At 49.6% G+C, this 17,757-nt stretch overlaps 1 protein-coding gene and 1 long non-coding RNA gene across 2 annotated transcripts in view; both read left to right on the top strand.

Moving 5' to 3' along the window:
* The window catches only part of LOC308275117, a 562,357-nt gene that overhangs the window by 171,094 nt on the left and 373,506 nt on the right, over positions 1 to 17,757 (top strand). The window lies entirely within an intron of this gene.
* ATP1B2 (ATPase Na+/K+ transporting subunit beta 2) lies at positions 717 to 4,988 on the top strand (the record flags this gene model as incomplete). Its single annotated transcript, XM_080712980.1, has 7 exons — positions 717 to 828; positions 2,772 to 2,900; positions 3,203 to 3,307; positions 3,414 to 3,619; positions 3,826 to 3,882; positions 4,645 to 4,743; positions 4,824 to 4,988. The coding sequence occupies 7 exons, from the start codon at positions 717 to 719 to the stop codon at positions 4,986 to 4,988; spliced, it is 873 nt and encodes a 290-aa protein (XP_080569106.1).

Raw genomic sequence — 17,757 nt, 5'->3', positions numbered from 1 at the left:
CACATTTGCATATGCATGAGGTCGCCTGGGCCAGCTTGGAGGAGGTGGGGCTTCTGGGAATGGAAAAGGGGCGGCACCCTTGGAGTCCCGGGGTATAAAGACCGCGCGCAGCGGCCGCGGGCCCCGCACTGCTGAGGAGCGGAGCCTCCGCTTGAGGGACCCCCGTCTCTCTCTGTCCCCCCAACTGCGCGTCCTCGCCCCACCCCCCGCGGCCCGGCCACCAGGGGTGCGGAGATCTCCACCGGGCGGAGGAGCCTTGAACAGCCACCTGCCACGTCCCACAGCCTCTTTGCATCTAGGATTTCGAGGCTCCCCCTCCCCCACCTTTCCCTGCCTCTCTGCACCCCGCTTTTTTCTGCGTTTCTCTCGGGTTTTGTAGCCGTCTGTTTTTGCACCCCGCTTCTTTTTGCTTCCAGGCGGTCTGCAGGGTGAACCTGCGTTCGCGCCCCTTCCCCTTCTCATCTCCCCCTGCTGTGACAGCCCCCTTTTTCATCGCGGGCGGGGGGCCTAGGATCGGTGCACCTCCCCTGCGCGGCCAGCACCCCGCGGCGCGTGGCCGAGCACCCCGGAATTGACAGCAGCTGCTTATCTGAGGGGGTCTCCCTCGCCGCCTTCGCTTCCCGCGCGCTCGGGTGCTCGGGGGGCTTCCCGCGCGGCGCCCCCGCCTCTCCGCAGCCCCCCGCGACCCCCGCCGGGACTCGGCCCGCGCCGCCAACATGGTCATCCAGAAAGAGAAGAAGAGCTGCGGGCAGGTGGTTGAGGAGTGGAAGGAGTTCGTGTGGAACCCGAGGACGCACCAGTTCATGGGCCGCACCGGGACCAGCTGGGGTACGAGGGCCGGGGGCGGCGCGGGGTCCCGCGGGCGAGGCCCCAGCTCCCCGCCGCGTCCTCGGCCCGGCCCCCCTGCGGGCTCGGGGCTGGGAGGGGGCCGAATCCGCGGTCTAATCTCCCCGGCTGGACGCTGCGGAGGCGGAGAAAGTAGGTCACTGCCGCCTGCCCGCCCCCCGCGGAGCCCCCTCGGGCGGGGGGTCGCGGCTCCGCGCGCGTGTCCGCGCCCTCCCGCGCCCGCGCCCGGGGCTCCTGCTGGGGCCTGTCGCTGCACACGGCCGCCCCCCCCCCTCGGAAGAGTGCCCCTTCCCTCCCTCCGGCTCCCACTGGCGAGCCAACCCGTCTATTTTTAGCTGGTGCCCACCCCCTGGACCCTGGGAACCTTCGCGAGGGGGCGGGCCCCGAGGGGAGCCGGGGGTTCTCCGCGGCGGAAGTTGTTTGTCCGCATCCCACCCCCCGCGTTGGATGGAGCCTTCTCGGCCCCTTTGTGGGAGGGGTGCGGCGGGGAGGGGTTGACACTGCGAGCTTTTGGAGACTGGATAGTCTGCTCAGATGTCGGTGGCGGAGGGAGGAGTGGCCACCGTGGCGAGATGGGTACATCATCAGCCATGTGTCCCTGGGACTCTGATGGCCTGGGGGACCTTCTCCACCCTGGCCATGGGGGGACTCAGAGGACATGGAGGGACCCGGATGTGGTCAGGGGTCTGGTGATAGTATGCACAGGTGCTGGTGAGAAGTGGAATTCTTCCAGAAGGGAACCAGAAGTACGGTGTGTGACACAATTTGCAATTATCCACAGATTGGGAGCTGCCCCCACCAATCCCCCGACTATGGCTCAAGGGTTCACGAAGGAGGGTCAGGTGCAGTCCTTATCTTTAGGGAACTCAAGGCTCAGCGCCCCTGGAATGAGAGGGGAATCCCTGAATGCCTGGGATCCTCAGGTCTTCCTGGAGGAGTGTCTTCTGAGGTGGAAGGACGATGGTCAGGGTGGGGGGGGGGAGCAGATCCTTACCTGAAGCTGTAGAGAGGAGCAGTGGAGAGATGTTGACAAGGGAAGGCTTGGGCGGTTCTGTTTTCTTCCAGCCTCTGCCCAGGGTCGGGTGTGTGAGATGTGACAGCTGTCTCAGAGGTTTTCCAGCTAGGCCAGAGTGGTAGGCCCTTCATGTAGGAGCTGCTTCCGAGGTTTGGCTTTTGCAGGGTGCCAGAAAAGAGGCCTTGCTATGGGAGCCTGAGGGTCCAGGCTCTGCAGGGTGGTGGGAATTTAGCCCTGAATGATGGCTAATACAGACTTAAAAAGTCATTGCACAGTTCGGTGTGGTGGTGCACACCTGTAATCCCAGTACTTAGGAGGCTGCGACAGGAGTATTGCTGGTTTGAGGACAGCCTCAAGAACATAGTGAGGCTCTCAGCAACATAGTGAGACTCTGTTTCAATATAAAAAATTAAAAGGAGGTGTAGTTTAAAGGTAGAATGCCCCTGGGTTCAGTCTCCAATATCACACACACACACACACACACACACACACACACACACAGTCATTGTACTAGGACAATTTCACACATGAGTAGCAATACAGCCGTAACAGATGTCCTGCCTTCAGGACCATGCACGGTTGAGAAGTTGGAAAAGTCATTAAAGGCAAAATGACAGCGGCCTATTCTTGGGGTTGTTGGAGCAACCAGAGTTAGGTCTCTCTTGCGGCCTCTGCAGGGTCAGTCAGTCGGTCAGTCCTCACCATGCCCTAGGGCCAGGAGGGAGCTGGGAGTCAGGGCTGGGAGTGGGACACACTGCCTGTTTCCAGCTTGTGTCATTGGGCTCCCAGGGGATGGCTCCGAGACTCCCATGGCTCTGTGGCCGCTTCCACCAAGTAGGAAGGGGGGTGAGTGGGGGCAGGTGAGGTCATGGCCGGGGACAGAACTTGATGGCCATTTCCTCCTCCCTAGCCTTCATCCTCCTCTTCTACCTCGTCTTTTATGGCTTCCTCACGGCCATGTTCACCCTCACCATGTGGGTGATGTTGCAGACCGTCTCTGACCATACCCCCAAGTACCAGGACCGACTGGCCACTCCGGGTGAGTGATGGGGTCCCCTCGCCAGCCACTCTGACTGCTGTCATGCCCCCAAGCCTCCGAAAGGAACCCACAGTTCTTTTTAAGAGTTTAGTTCTGATGATCCAAGCACCACGTGTTGAGAAGTTCTTCCGCAAGCCTGGCTTCTTTCCCGTGACCTGCAGCTGGGAGCTATGTGATACTCACAGGAGATCACTTCCAAGATGACCTTAGATCCCCACTCTGTCCCTCACCCTGGGGTCCCCATGTCCATATCTTCCCTCTGTGTGTGGACTCTTACACACTCCTGCCCGTGTTGGCTACAGGCTTGATGATTCGCCCCAAGACCGAGAACCTTGACGTCGTTGTCAACGTCAGTGATACTGAAAGCTGGGACCAGCATGTTCAGAAGCTCAATAAGTTCTTGGAGCGTGAGTATGGGGCTGACTGTGTGCCAGTCCAGGACCTCGGGCAGCAGATCGGGGGCCCTGGAAGCGGCACATCAGGCCTGTGACTCTCTCCCTCCCACCTCCTTAGCTTATAATGACTCCATCCAAGCCCAAAAGAATGATGTCTGCCGCCCTGGGCGCTATTATGAACAGCCAGATAACGGGGTCCTCAACTATCCGAAACGTGCCTGCCAATTCAACCGGACCCAGCTGGGCAACTGCTCCGGCATCGGGGACCCCACCCACTACGGTTACAGCACGGGACAGCCCTGTGTCTTCATCAAGATGAACCGGGTATCCGTGACCTTGGTCCCCAGGGAGAGTGGAGGAGGGGGCCAGGGTATCTGTGACTGTCATCCTCGGGGTAACTGGGCACTAGGGAGATGTTTAGTTCTTTGAGTAGCTCAGAGCACAGGAGAGGTGGGGCTGTTGGAGGCTGAGTCCTGGGGCTGGAAGGCCGGGTGCCTGTAATGTGACTCCCTCTCTCCTCTTCATTTCAGGTCATCAACTTCTATGCAGGAGCAAACCAGAGCATGAATGTTACCTGTGCTGGGAAGGTGAGTTTGTGGGCTTTACCCACCCGGCCACCTGGTTGTCCTTCATGGTGTCTGTGTAATTCACCCTTCTCTCACTACTGTTGCCGTTTTGTTTTTGTTTTTGTTTTGTTTTGCATCCAGAGGCCCCAAAACTATAGGGACAAGGGGGTAAGAGTGGGCTCCAGTGTGGCTTGAACTCCAAGGCTCTAGGTCTTTTAGCTTCTCTCTAGGATGCAGAAGCTGCTTCCCTGGGGAGAGACCCGCCCCTTCTTCCACCAAAGCCCTGGCCTCTGGCTTCTCCCCCTAGGCTCCCTACCTTCTCCTTTATTCCCCAATTGTCCGTGTCTCCCACTCTCCCTTCCATAGAGCTCCCATTCCTGAGTTCTCTGTAGAGATTTGTTGTTACCAATGCCACCAGGACGTTGTCCTTGGAACTGCTCTCTCCACTCTGTCCGCCCCTAAAACTCTCCATTGGCCCTCCTCCTCCTTCCTACTGAGCCCTTACTGTTTATCTCTTCTTTCTTGGCTCTGCTCCAGAAACCGATTCCCAAGGACGGGGTAAGAAAGAACTCGGGGCGGCCATAGAGTAGGAGGCTTCTGTATGATAAGGTCCCAGTCTGAAGAGACAGGCCATCCCCTCCAGTGGGCGTGCGTACACGCACATAGACGCACAGCTCAAGGGAAGCAGATTTGGGGTGAGAGATGCCCAAAGGGAAGTCTAGCGTGCTCCTGGGTGCCTGCCACCGCTAACAGGCTCACGCCCTCCCCTCCTGCACCCCACAGCGAGATGAAGATGCTGAGAACCTGGGCCACTTTGTTATGTTCCCCGCCAACGGCAACATCGACCTCATGTACTTCCCCTACTACGGCAAGAAGTTCCACGTGAGTCTTGCGGGGAGCCCGGGATGATGGCTCGAGGGGTGTGATGGGTTCTAGGCCTAGACCCTTGCCCTCCCCCTCAGGTGAACTACACGCAGCCCCTGGTGGCTGTGAAGTTCCTGAACGTGACCCCCAACGTGGAGGTGAACGTGGAATGTCGTATTAACGCCGCCAACATCGCCACGGACGATGAGCGGGACAAGTTCGCTGGCCGTGTGGCCTTCAAACTCCGCATCAACAAAGCCTGAGGCCCCTTCCTCCTGCCCCCACCAACCTCCTGTGGATGCTTCTGGAATGTCCCTCACCCTGCCTGGTCCCTCCCTCACCTGTCCCAAAGGTATTTTTGATAACAGAGCTATGACTTCTCTGAGCCTCATGCTCCTTTCCCTGACTTCTCAACCCAGCCTGGAGACTACTGTGATTCCCTGACCACACATCATCTCCCAACCTTAGCTCAGCCGGAGACAGACACATGGGCTTCCAAGATGGCCGGTGAAGAGTTAGGAGTCTTTCTAGCTTTGGGTTTAGTTGTGGGTGGAATGTCCATATGGCTCCTACTTCTTCTGCCCCCCTCCCCCAAGAGGTATAGAAAATGCACACTTACCCACACATCTACACACACACACACACGCACGCACGCACAAATGCACTCACACACTCACCTTGCTCCGGCATTTCACTTCCCAGAGATGAATGTGGTACTTGCTTCTCCCACTCCCAACCTCCAACCATTGTACCCCTCTCTCTCATCTTTTCTCCCTGTCTCCATAGTCACCATCGTGGTGGCTCTGGCTTCTCTGGCTCCTCTAACAGGTCTTTCCCCTCCTCCCACCCATCCCTATTCCCTCTCCTGAAAGGCAGCCATTTGTAATCGAGGACAAGTTGGTTCTGTGGCCTTTTCCCTCTTTCCTGACACTTCCTGCTTCTCCTGCTCTGGTGATTCCATGAGCTGGGAAGTGAGGGACAGGAAAAGAAGTCCATGTTGATTCTTCTAGAAAATTCCCTAGCGGTCCCCGACTCCAGTTCGGTTCTGGTCCCTCCTGTCATACAAACAGCCACTACTCAGAGAGGCGGGCTTGACCTAGGCTGAATATCTACTTTGTTTTTTACTGATGGCTCCCTTCCCCCATTCGCCTTCCCAGAATATCTTTCAAGTTCTACTTCCCAGGGAGCTCTGGGGGAGGGGCAGCCATCTTGGCTCTGTCCCCAGTGGCCACCTTGGAAACAACCGTCAGCTGGCTGGGGGCCTGACTAGTCCACCTCCTTCCCCTGAGCCCAGATCTGCCCCCACCTCCTCTCCGGCTTCTCCTACCAAGTTACCAACTGATCACACAGCCTCCTTCCCTTTCCTCTGCATGCCAGCCTGAAAGTTTCAAATATCCTCCTCAAGCTAGGCTCTGAATTTCTTGGCTCCATCTTCAGACCCGTTTGCCTTTTTAAAACCCATAATGCCCACAGAATGTTAAATGAGGGGCCTCACGCTCTGAGTATTCTTTAGTCATAGAGGCATTTTAACTCTTTGTCTCCTGGTTTCCCTTCTCTTCCTCACTCTGTCTAACCTCTCTTTTCTTTATTAATGCTGCACCCTCCACACCCCACACACCAACAGACCTTTTCCTTTTTCCTCTTGCTGGATTGGTGTCTCTTCCCTTGGGGTCCCCGTGTTTTCCTGCACCCTCCTCTCCCATGGTCTCTCTGCAGTTATTTAATGCCTGTGTCAGATCTACTGTAAAAAAGAGGATAAAGTACAATAAAATGAGAGCAATTATATATATAAATATATATCATACACAGAGCCCTGTGTGCGGTTGTTCCTTTCTAAACATTTGGAAGAACTCTCGGAGGCAGCTGAAGAGTGGATTTGGTGATTTCTTCCTCCCAGGGGGTCCAAGTGTCTACCTCCTGCACCTTGACTAATTTATTTTTATTTATTTATTTTTTTGGTGGTACTGGGGTTCCTGGAAGCCCTTCTACCTCCGGGCTACACTCCCAGACCTATTTTATATTTTTGAAACAGGGTCTCTTACGCCAGCGTGGCTGGCTTCGAACCTGTGCGATCCTCCTGTCTCCGCCTCCCAAGCGCAGGGATTACAAGCGTGCGCCACCACGCCTGGCATGCACCTTGACTAATTTAATACACACTGTGGGGGGGGGTACTGGGGCTGGGGGCTGAACTCGGGGACATCCTACTTCTGAGCTACACCCCCAGCCCTATTTTCTTTCTTTCTTTTACTGAGGGTGGAACCCAGAGGCTTTCTACCTCCGGGCTGTACTCCCAGACCTATTTTATACTTTATTTGGAAACAGGGCTCACTAAGTAGCTCAGAGCCTCACTAAGTATCTGAGGCTGGCTTCAAACCCGTGCGATCCTCCTGTCTCAGCCTCCCAAGTACTGGGATTACAAGCGTGAGCCACCACACCTGGCTGAAGAAATAGATTTTAAAACAAAGAAATTAGCCAGTTGTGGTGGCCCATGGTTGTAATCCCAGCATTTGGGAGAATGAGACAGGAGGATCGCAGTTCGGGGACATCCTCAGCTACTTAGGCCATTTGTAAGTCAATAAGATCCTGTTTAAAAATAATGAATAAAAAATAAGGCTGGGGAGCCGGGCTTGGTGGCACAGGCTTGTAATCCCAGGATTCGGGAGGCTGAGACTGGAGGATCGCAGTTCACCGACAGCCTCGGCTACTTAATGACGCCCTCCACAACTTAGTGAGACCCTGTCTCAAAATAAAAAATAAAAAATAGGAGCCGGGCATGGTGGCGCACGCTTGGAATCCCCACGCTTGGGAAGCGGAGACAAGGAGAATGGCGCAGGTTTGAAGCCAGCCTCTCTGGTTTAAGAGACCCTGTTTCTAAATAAAAAATGTAAAATAGGTCTGGGAGTGTAGTTCAGAGGTAGAAGGGTTCCATCCCCACTACCACCCCCCAAAAAAATAAAAATAAAAAATAGGGCAGAGGGTGTAGCTTGGAGGTAGAATGCCCCTGGGTTCTATCCCCAGTGCCAAAGAAAAAAATAAATAAAACAAAGAAATTAGATACTGTAGAATCCCAATTTTATATAAAAATATATACATGCATAAGCACGAGGAATAAAAGGGTGGATGGCTTTATGAAAAAAAAATTTTTTTGGCAGTACTGGGGATAGAACCCGGGGAAATTCTATCTGTGAGCTACACCCCCAGCCCTATTTTTTATTCTTTATTTTTGAAACAGGGTCTCACTAAGTTGCGGAGGGCCTCACTAAATAGCCGAGGCTGTTCACGAACTGCGATCCTCCGGTCTCAGCCTCCCGAATGCTGGGATTACAAGATTGTGTCACCACACCCGGCATCCTATGAAATGTTTATTGTGGCATATGGGGGATGGAATGTGTTGACAGCTAATTTTAATTTTCTTCTTGGGGCTTGTTTTTTTACTTTTTGATTTTTACAACCAGTTGGTCCTAGTTTTGCATTGAAAAATAACTCTAACTATATATATATATCAACCTCCAAGCTATAGCCCCTGCTCTATTTTTTTTTTTTTTTTGGTGGTACTGGGGTTCCTGGAAGCCCTTCTACCTCCGGGCTACACTCCCAGACCTATTTTTACAGTTTTTTAAATTTGGAAACTGAGTCTCCTAAGCCAGCGCTGGGCTGGCTTCGAACCTGTGTGATCCTCCTGTCTCTGCCTCCCAAGCACGGGGATTACAAGCGTGCGCCACCACGCCCAGCCCTGCTCTATTTTTATTCTCTATTTTTTGAAACAGGTTCTCACTAAGTTACGGAGGGCCTAAGTAGCTGAGGCTGGACTCAGCCACCCAAATGCTGGGATTACAAGCATGCACCACCAAGCTCAGTTTATATATATATTTATTATTTTATATTCTATATATACGTGTGTGTGTGTGTGTGTGTGTGTGTGTGTGTGTGAGAGAGAGAGATACTGGGGATTGAACCCAGAGGCCTTCTACCTATGAGCTACACCCCAGCCCATTTTACTTTTCATTTGGAAACAGGATCTCATCAAGGCGTCGAGAGCTTCACTAACTTGCTGAGCTTGGCTTCGAACTTGTGATCCTCCTGTCTCAGCTTCCCAAGTAATGGGATTATAGGTACGTGCCACCAAACCCAGCTTATATTTTTTTATTTTTTTGTAGTATTGGGGATGGAACCCAGGGGCTTTTTACCTCCCGGCTACACATCAATCTTCTTTTTATTTTTTGCTTGGAAACAGGGTCTAATTTGATGAAAGCCTCACTAAGTTGATGAGAGCCTCACGAAGACTGGCTTTGAACCTGTGATCCACCTATCTTAGCCTCCCAAGTACTAGGATTACAGGTGTATGGCACCATGCCTGGCTTAAATTTTATATAATTGTTATTATTTTATGTTATAGTTATACTGAGAATTGAACTCAGGGGTATTCTACACCCCCCCCCCTCGTATTGCAGATGGAACCCAGGGGACATTCTATTCCCAAGCTATACCTTCAGCCCTATTTTTCATTCTTTATTTTGAAACAGAGTTTCACTGAGTTGCAAAGGGCCTCACTAAATAGCTGACGCTGTCTGAGAACTGTGATCCTTGTCTCAGCCTCCCAAATGCTGGGATTATAAGCGTGTGTAACCGAGCATGGCTTCCCTCCAGCCCTTTTTATTTTGAAACAGAGTCTTGCTAAATTGCTAAGGGTTTTGCTAAGTTGCCGAAACTGGCTTTGAATTGCTACACTCCTGACTCAGCCTCCAAAGTACTCAGATTACAGGTGTGTGCCACCATACCTAGCTGAAAAATGGCTTTATTACATATGCATATATGACTTTATTATGGATGTGTGATATATACATGCACACACATGCCATCCTGTACATAAAGACCCTGGGTTTGGGTCATTGTTATACCAACATTGGATCATATTATACACACTTTTTTTGTGTGTGTGGTACTGGGGATTGAACCCCACCCCCAGCCCAATTTTTTATTCTATTGTATAAATATTCTATTTTATTTTATTTTTGTAGTACTGGGGGTGGAACCCAGGGGCTTTCTACCTCTGGACTATATTCCCAGATCTATTTTTATTTTTATTTTTATTTATTTATTTATTTATTTATTTATTTATTTATTTTTGGTAGTACTGGGGTTCCTGGAAGCCCTTCTACCTCCAGGATACACTCCCACGGGCTACACTCCCAGACCTAATTTTTAACTTTTTTATTTGGAAACAGAGTCTCTTAAGCCAGCGAGGCTGGCTTCGAACCAGGGCGATCCTCCTGTCTCCGCCTCCCAAGCGCGGGGATTACAAGCGTGCGCCACCACGCCCGGCCCCAGATCTATTTTTATATATTTTATTTGGAGACAGGGTCTCACTAAGTTGCTGAGAGCTTCACTAAGTAGGTGAGGATGGCTTCGAACCTGTGTGATCCTCCTGTCTCGCGCTGAGATTACAAGCGTGTGCCACCATGCCTGGCTGAAAAATATTTTATTTTATTGTATTGAAACAGGGTCTCACTAAGTTGCAATGGGCCTAAGTAGCTGAGACTGTCCGCAAACCACCAGCCTCTTGTCTCAGCCTCCCGAATGCTGGGATTACAAGTGTGTGCCACCACGCCTGGCTAGTCCTGAACATTTTTATTTTTATTTTTATTTATTTTTTGCTGTACTGGGGATTGAGCCCAGGGACATTCTACCTCTGAGCCCCCAGCCCTATTTTTATTCTTTATTTTTAAATAGGGTCTCACTAAATTGCGGAGGGCCTCAACTAAGTAGCTGAGGCTGTCCGTGAACCGCAATCCTCTGGTTTTAGCCTCCCGAATGCTGGGATTACAAGCCTGTGCCACCACGCCCCTCTTGGTCTCTTTTTATAACATTGGAGATTGATTGAAACCAGCTGGGTTCTACCTCTGAGCCGTACTCTCAGCCTTTTTTTTTTTTCCCCACCCTGGTTCTGGGGATTGAATCTAGAGGCATTCTACCTTTGAGCTAGACCCCAGCCCTATTTTACTTTAGTTTTTTTTTTAAATACAATTTTATAGCCGGGCATGGTGGCGCACACTTGTAATCCCTGTGCTTGGGAGGCTGAGACAGGAGGATCGCACAGTTTCGAAGCCAGCCTCAGCTACTTAGTGAGGCTCTCAGCAACTTAGTGAGACCCTGTTTCCAAAAAAAATATAAAATAGATCTGGGAGTATAGCCCGGAGGTAGAAAAGCCCCTGGGGTTCCACCCCTAGTACCACACATAAAATAAATTAAAAAATAAATAAAATTAAAAAATTAAAAAAATTAAATATAATTTTAATTTGCTGGGTATGGTGGCACATGCTTATAATTCCAGGACTTGGGAGGCCGAGACAGGAGGATCACAGGTTCTCAGCCAGCCTTAGCTACTTAGTGAGGTTCTCTGCAACATAGTGAGACCCTGTTTCAAAGAATAAAAAATAGGGCTGAAGGTATAGCTTAGGGGAAAGTGCCTCTGGTTCAATACCCAGTACCAAAAAAAAAAAAATTGTGGCACTAGGAGATTAAACCCAGGGGTGTTCTACCCCCAACCTACAACCTCATCCCTATTTCCTTCTTCCTTCCTTCCTTTCTTTCTTTCTTTCTTTCTTTCTTTCTTTCTTTCTTTCTTTATCTTTTTGTGTTACTGGGAATTGAACTCATGGGCATTCTACTTCCGAGCTACACCCCAGCCCTATTTTTTAAAATATTCTTTATTTCTTGAAACAGGGTCTCACTAAGTTGCAGAGGGCCTCACTAAGTAGCTGAGGCCAGCCATGAACCTGTTATCCTCCTATCTCAGCTTCCCAAGTACTGGGATTACAAGCATGCACCATATGGGGCCCCTATTTTACTTTAAAACAGGTCTTCCTTAATTAGGGCTCTGGTCTTGAACCTGAGAGCCTCCTTTTAACTTCCCTCACCTCCCAAATACTGCGTTTACAGGCATGTGCCACGGCACCTGGCCTTTTTAGTTTAGTTTTTTTTTTTTTTTTTTTTTCATTCAGTATTGGGGATTGAACCCAGGGATATTCTTTTTTTTAACCAGTCTGGGGATGGAACCCAAGGGCATTCAACCTCCGAGCTACCCCCTGCCCTATTTTATTTCCTTCCTTCCTTCCTTCCTTCCTTCCTTCCTTCCTTCCTTTGCGGGTCTGGGGATGGAACCCAGGGGCATTCGACCTCCGAGCTACACCCCCTGCCCTTTTCTTTCTTTCTTTCTTTCTTTCTTTCTTTCTTTCTTTCTTTCTTTCTTTCTTTCTTTCTTTCTTATTTATTTATTGGTGGTACTGGGGTTCCTGGAAGCCCTTCTACCTCTGGGCTACACTCCCAGACCTATTTTATATTTTTGAAACAGGGTCTCTTATGCCAGCGCGGCTGGCTTCGAACCTACGCGATCCTCCTGTCTCCGCCTCCCAAGTGTGGGGATTACAAGCGTGTGCCACCACACCCGGCTTCTTTATTCTTTATTTTGAAATCAGGTCTCACTGTGTTGCAGAGGGCCTCGCTAAGTAACTGAGGCTGTCCGTGAACTGCGATTCTCTGGTCTCAGCCTCCCAAATGCTGGGATTACAAGCGTGCACCACCACGCCCGGCTTATTCTTTATTTTGAAACAGGGTCTCACTAAGTTACAAAGGGCCTCACTAAATAGCTGAGGTTGTCTGGAAACTGTGATCCTCCTGTCTCAGCCTCCCGAATGCTGGGATTACAGGCATGAGCCACCATGCCCGGCTGACCCCAGGGATATTCTACCTCTCAGCAACACCTCCAGCCCTATTTTTAATTTCAAAACGGAATCTCACTAAATTGCTGAGAGTTTCATTAAACTGGTGAGACTGGCTTCAAACCTGTGATCTTCCTGTCTCAGTTTCCCAAGTACTTGGATTACACTCATGCATCACCACACTGGCTTTTTTTATTTGCTTGTTTGTTTGTTTATTGGTACTGGAGATTGAACCCAGGGCCACTGTATCTTGAAGTTATAACTTCAGCCCTTTTAATTTTTATTATTTATTTATTTTGCAGAACCGGAGATGGTATTCAGGGGCATTCTACCTCCGAGGTACACTCCCACACCTATTTTTTATTCTTTATTTTGAAACAGGGTCTTATTGAGTTGCAAAGGGTCTCAGTGAATAGCTGAGGCTGGCCGCGAACCCAGAGCCTCCTGTCTCAGCCTCCCAAATGTTGGGATTACAAGCGTGTGTCACCATGCCCGGCTTATTTTTATATTTTTGTTTTTGGAAATAGTGTCTTGCTAGGTTGCTGAGTCTTGCTACACTGCTGAGGTTGTCACCAAACTTGTGATCCTCCTGTCTCAGCTTCCCAAGTACTGGGATTACAGATGTACACTAACCTGGTTTTAGGTCCTTTTGAATGCACAAAAACCAACGCTAGTGGACATCCCTTTATAATTTTTGTTTTAATTGAGATTACCTAAGCATTTAGCTATTTAGGATAATATTGATTTATTGATATTCCATTACCAGTAAATTAACTTTTAATTAAAGCTTTATTTTTAAAGAAATGCCTGCTAAAACTTAATGAAATTCCTTTCAGCAACTGTTGATATAATCGTGATGTTTTCCTTTAATTTGTTAATATAATGAATTATGTTGATAGATTTTCTGCTATTAAGCCAACTTTGTATTCTTGGAATAAACTCTTATTTGGTTATAACATAGTATTTTGTAACTCAGTAATATATTCTGATAGATTTTTTTTTTTTTTTCAGTACTGGGGATTAAACTCAGGGGCATTCTACCTCCAAGCTACACGCCCAGTCCTTATTTTTTATTCTTTATTTTGAAACAGAGTCTCACTAAGTTGTGGTCGGCCTCACTAAGTAGCTGAGGCTGGCCACTACCCTGAGATCCTCCTGTCTCAGCCTCGTAAGTACTGGGATTACAAGCATTCGCCACCACTACTGGCTAGTCTTTATTTTGAAACAGGGTCTCACTAAGTTGTGGAAGGACTCACTAAGTAGCTGAGGCTGCCTGAGAACCTCAGTTCTTCCATTTCAGCCTCCCCAAGTACTGAAATTACAAGCATGGACCACCACACCTGGCTTGTGATAGTGTTTAAAGAGATTTTGCGAGCCGGGTATGGTGGCGCACGCTTGTCATCCCAGCATTCGGGAGGCTGAGACAGGAAGATCGCGGTTCGCGGACAGCCTCAGCTACTCAATGAGGCCCTCTGCAACTTAGCGAGACCCTGTTTCAAAATAAAGAATAAAAAGTAGGGCAGGGGGTATAGCTCGGAGGTTAAATGCCCTTGGGTTCCATCTCTAGACCTGTAAAAGAAGAGATTAAGAGATTTTGCATTTACTTTTTTTTGTGTGTGTGGTGGTACTGGGTATGAAACTCAGGGCATTCTACCTTTGAGATACACTCCAGGCCCGCCTTCTTTCTCTTCTCTTCTCTCTCTCTCTCTCCCTCCCTCTCTTTCCCTCCCTCCCTCCTCCCCCCTCCGCGGTACTGGAGATGAAACCCAGGGGCATTCCACCTCCAAGCTACTCCCCCAGCCCTATTTCTTTATTCTTTATTTTGAAACAGGGTCTCACTAAGAAACCACGCCTGGCTTTCTTTTTTCTTAACAATGAAAGCAGCCAGGCATGTTGGCACACACTTGTAATCCCGGTAGTTGGGAAGCCGAGACAGGAGGATCACAGGTTCACAGTCTCAGCTACTTAGTGAGGCCTCCATAAATTAGTGAGACCTTGTTTCAAATTAAATAATAAAAAATAGGGCTGGAGGTATAGCTTCCAAGTAGCATGCCCCTGGGTTCCATCCCATCCCCAGTACTGAAAAAAAAAAAAAAAAAAAAAAGGCATTTAAGGCTAAACATTTTCCTAAGAGTAAATTATTTATTTATTTATTTATTTATTTATTTATTTTGTGGCACTGTAGATGGGACCCAGGGGCTTTTCTACCTCCGGGCTATACTCCCAGACTCATTTTATATTTTATTTGGAAACAGGGTCTCACTAAGTTGCTGAGAGCCTAACTCAGTTGCTGAGGCTGGCTTCGAACCTGGGCGATCCTCCTGTCTCAGCCTCCCAAGCGCAGGGATTACAAGCGTGCGCCACCACGCCCGGCTAAGAGTAAATTTTTTAGATCTGTACAATTTTTGTATTTCTGGAATAAAAAATGTTTTTTAAATTAGGAAATAATGGAATGGGGCTGGGTGTGATGGTGCAGGCCTGTAATCCCAGTACTTGAGAGGCTGAGACAGGAGGATCGCAGGTCCAAGGCCAGCCTCAGCAACTTAATGAGACACTTAGGAACTTACCAAGACCCTGTTTCAAAACTTAAAATTTGAGCTGGGCGTGGTGGCACACGCTTGTAATCCCAGCATCTGGGAGGCTGAGACAGGAGGATCACTGTTCATGGACAGCCTCAGCTACTTAGTGAGGCCCTTTGCAACTCAGTGAGACCCTGTTTCAAAATAAAGAATAAAAAAATAGGGCTGGGGCTGCAGCTCAGAAGTACCTAGCTCAGAAGTACCCTAATACGGCAAAAAACAAAAACAAAAACAAAAAAATTAAGTAGGGTTGGGGTGTGGCTCAGATGCAGAACTTCCCTGGTTTAGTCCCTAGTAAAAAACAAAAAGGGGCTGGGCCTAGGAGTGTAATTAGGAGGTAGAATGCTTGGAGGTTCAATCCCCAGTATCAAACAAACAAACAAAAAAAACAGGGTCTTGATAAGTTGCTAAGGCTATCTTTGAACTTGTGATTCTCCTATCTCAGTTTACCAAGAATTGAGATTACAGGCATTTGTCACCATGACCAGTACAAGACTCTGTTTTGTGTGTGTGTGTGTATGTTGTTTTTTTTCTGTGTGTGTGTGTGTGTGTGTGTGTGTGTGTGTGTGTGGTACTGGGGGGTGGAACCCAAAGGCTTTTACCTTCGGGCTATACTCCCAGACCTATTTTGTACTTTATTTGGAAACAGGGTCTCATTAAGTTGCTGAGAGCCTCACTCAGTAGCTGAAGCTGGCTTTGAACCTGTGTGATCCTCCTGTCTCAGCTTTGCGCCACCATGCCCAGCGTTTTTTTTTTGTTGTTGTTGTTGTTGTTTTTTGCTCTGGGGATTGAACCCAGGAGAGTTCTACCTCTGAACCACACTCTCAGCCCTTTTATCTTTAAGTTTGAAATAGGGTCTCACTAGGATGCTGAGAGTCTAGTTAGGTTGTCAAGCCTTTCCTCAATCCTGCGAGCCTCCCTTCTCAGCCTCCCAAGCACTGGGATTATAAGTGTGTGCCACTATGCCGTTTAAGATCCTGTTTCAAAATAAAAAGGGCTGAGGGTATAGTTCAGAGCTAGAATGACCCCAGTTTCAGCCGGGTGTGGCGGCACATGCTTGTAATCCCCGCGCTGGGGAGGCTGAGACAGGAGGATCGCACGGGTTCGAAGCCAGCCTCAGCTACTTAGTGAGGCTTTCAGCAACTTAGTGAGACCCTGTTTCCAAATAAAATTTAAAAAAGGTCTGGGAGTATAGCCAGGAGGTAGAAAGTCTCTGGGTTCCAGAAAAAAAAAAAAAATGACCCCAATTTCAATCCTAGTGCCACAAAACAAGCAAACAAACCAACAAACCAGGATGGGCTGGGGGTCTAATTTATGCTAAGCCTTTGTTTAGCATGAACAAGGCCCTGGTTTCAATCCCCAGATCCTATGCACTCCTGATGTAAAAAGTTGCTCCTTGTAAACCCGGATTAGAGCCATGAAGAGATTGGGAGACTCAATTCCTCACACCTCGTGGGATAAGGGCTGGGCCGCTGTCCCCATTGCTTGGCAGAATAAGGCAAGGTGAATATCCCTGACTTGGTGGGACGACTGCAACCAGGAGCTGACAAGTAGACCAGAGAGGCCAGTGACCCGAGGAAGGTCACACGGGTCACCACAGAGCTAGCCTGAAAACCCAAGCCTGATTGCTCTCAGTCCAGTGATCTATCAGGAATTAGCACAGCCAGAATGGATCTGTTTTCTGAAGTAACAGCAGTCAAACAGAGCTAAAATAGAATAAAACAGCAAAAAGTAAGAGAGTAAAGGAATACTGGGCGCTGGTCAAAAAGACAACTTTTGGGGCTGGGGTGTAGTTCAGTGGTAGAGTACCTGCCTAGCACGCACAAGGCTGGAGGTTCAATTCTCAGTACTGTCAAAATAGATAAAATAAGGTTTTGGTGTGGCATGGTGGTGTGTGTGTGCGCCTCTTAATTCTTGTATTTAGGAGGCTGAGACAGGAGGATCTAGGCCAACGACAACCTGCAGCAACTTAGCAATACTTTAATCAACAGGAAAAAAAAAAAAGTCTTGTGGTAGTCTCCAGCGAGCATTTGGTATTTCTTAGTAAGCAAGAAAAGAGGCGATGTTGCATCTTCGCAGTTGTCTGGGATCCCCAGGGCAAGGGGGCTCCCTCTGGCACTTGAAGACTGGTTGACATGCTGTGGATGGTGGCCCCTGAATGTTTCTGGACCTTAGAAGCACTCCTGCCACCACCAGGGAGAAGGCAGGAGGCCAAGCCGCAAGCCCTCTGCTGGCTGTCCCTGCGGGCACTGGCTCAGGCCACAGCTTGCAATGGGGAAAGCCTGGCCCCAGCCCCCCTCCCTGGGAGCCAGCAGGACTGAGGGACAGGGCAGGCAGGGGGTGCTGGGCTCCCCAACCCTGCTCTCCTCCTTACCCTAAGAAGCCCTTTCAAAGGTTTTCCTGGCAGAGTGTAAAGCTTCAATTCATTCAACCAGTTGGCACTAGGCCCAGGATGCGGGGATGCTGGGAAGGCCCCAGCCCTCACCTTAGCTGCCCCCCGTTTCCTGGGACTCCGCATGGCAGGTTTCCCACTGTCCTCTCCATCCGTGGCACCCACCCCTTCCCCTTGGGAGCCCAGATACCCTGTCCCTTCTCCGTGGAGCAGATGGCCACCCCAGGAGGCTCAGGCTTGCTAAATCAGACACTTAAATCCCATAATCCTCGGTGAGAGGCTGCTGAAGGGGCAGCAGCCCAATCCTAGAAGCAGGGGCGGGTGAGAGCTCTGCCAGCCCTGG

Source organism: Muscardinus avellanarius (genome assembly GCF_963383645.1).
Source record: "Muscardinus avellanarius genome assembly, chromosome: 16".
Classification (NCBI taxonomy): Eukaryota; Metazoa; Chordata; class Mammalia; order Rodentia; family Gliridae; genus Muscardinus; species Muscardinus avellanarius.
This window is presented reverse-complemented; position numbering and strand designations above follow the sequence as displayed.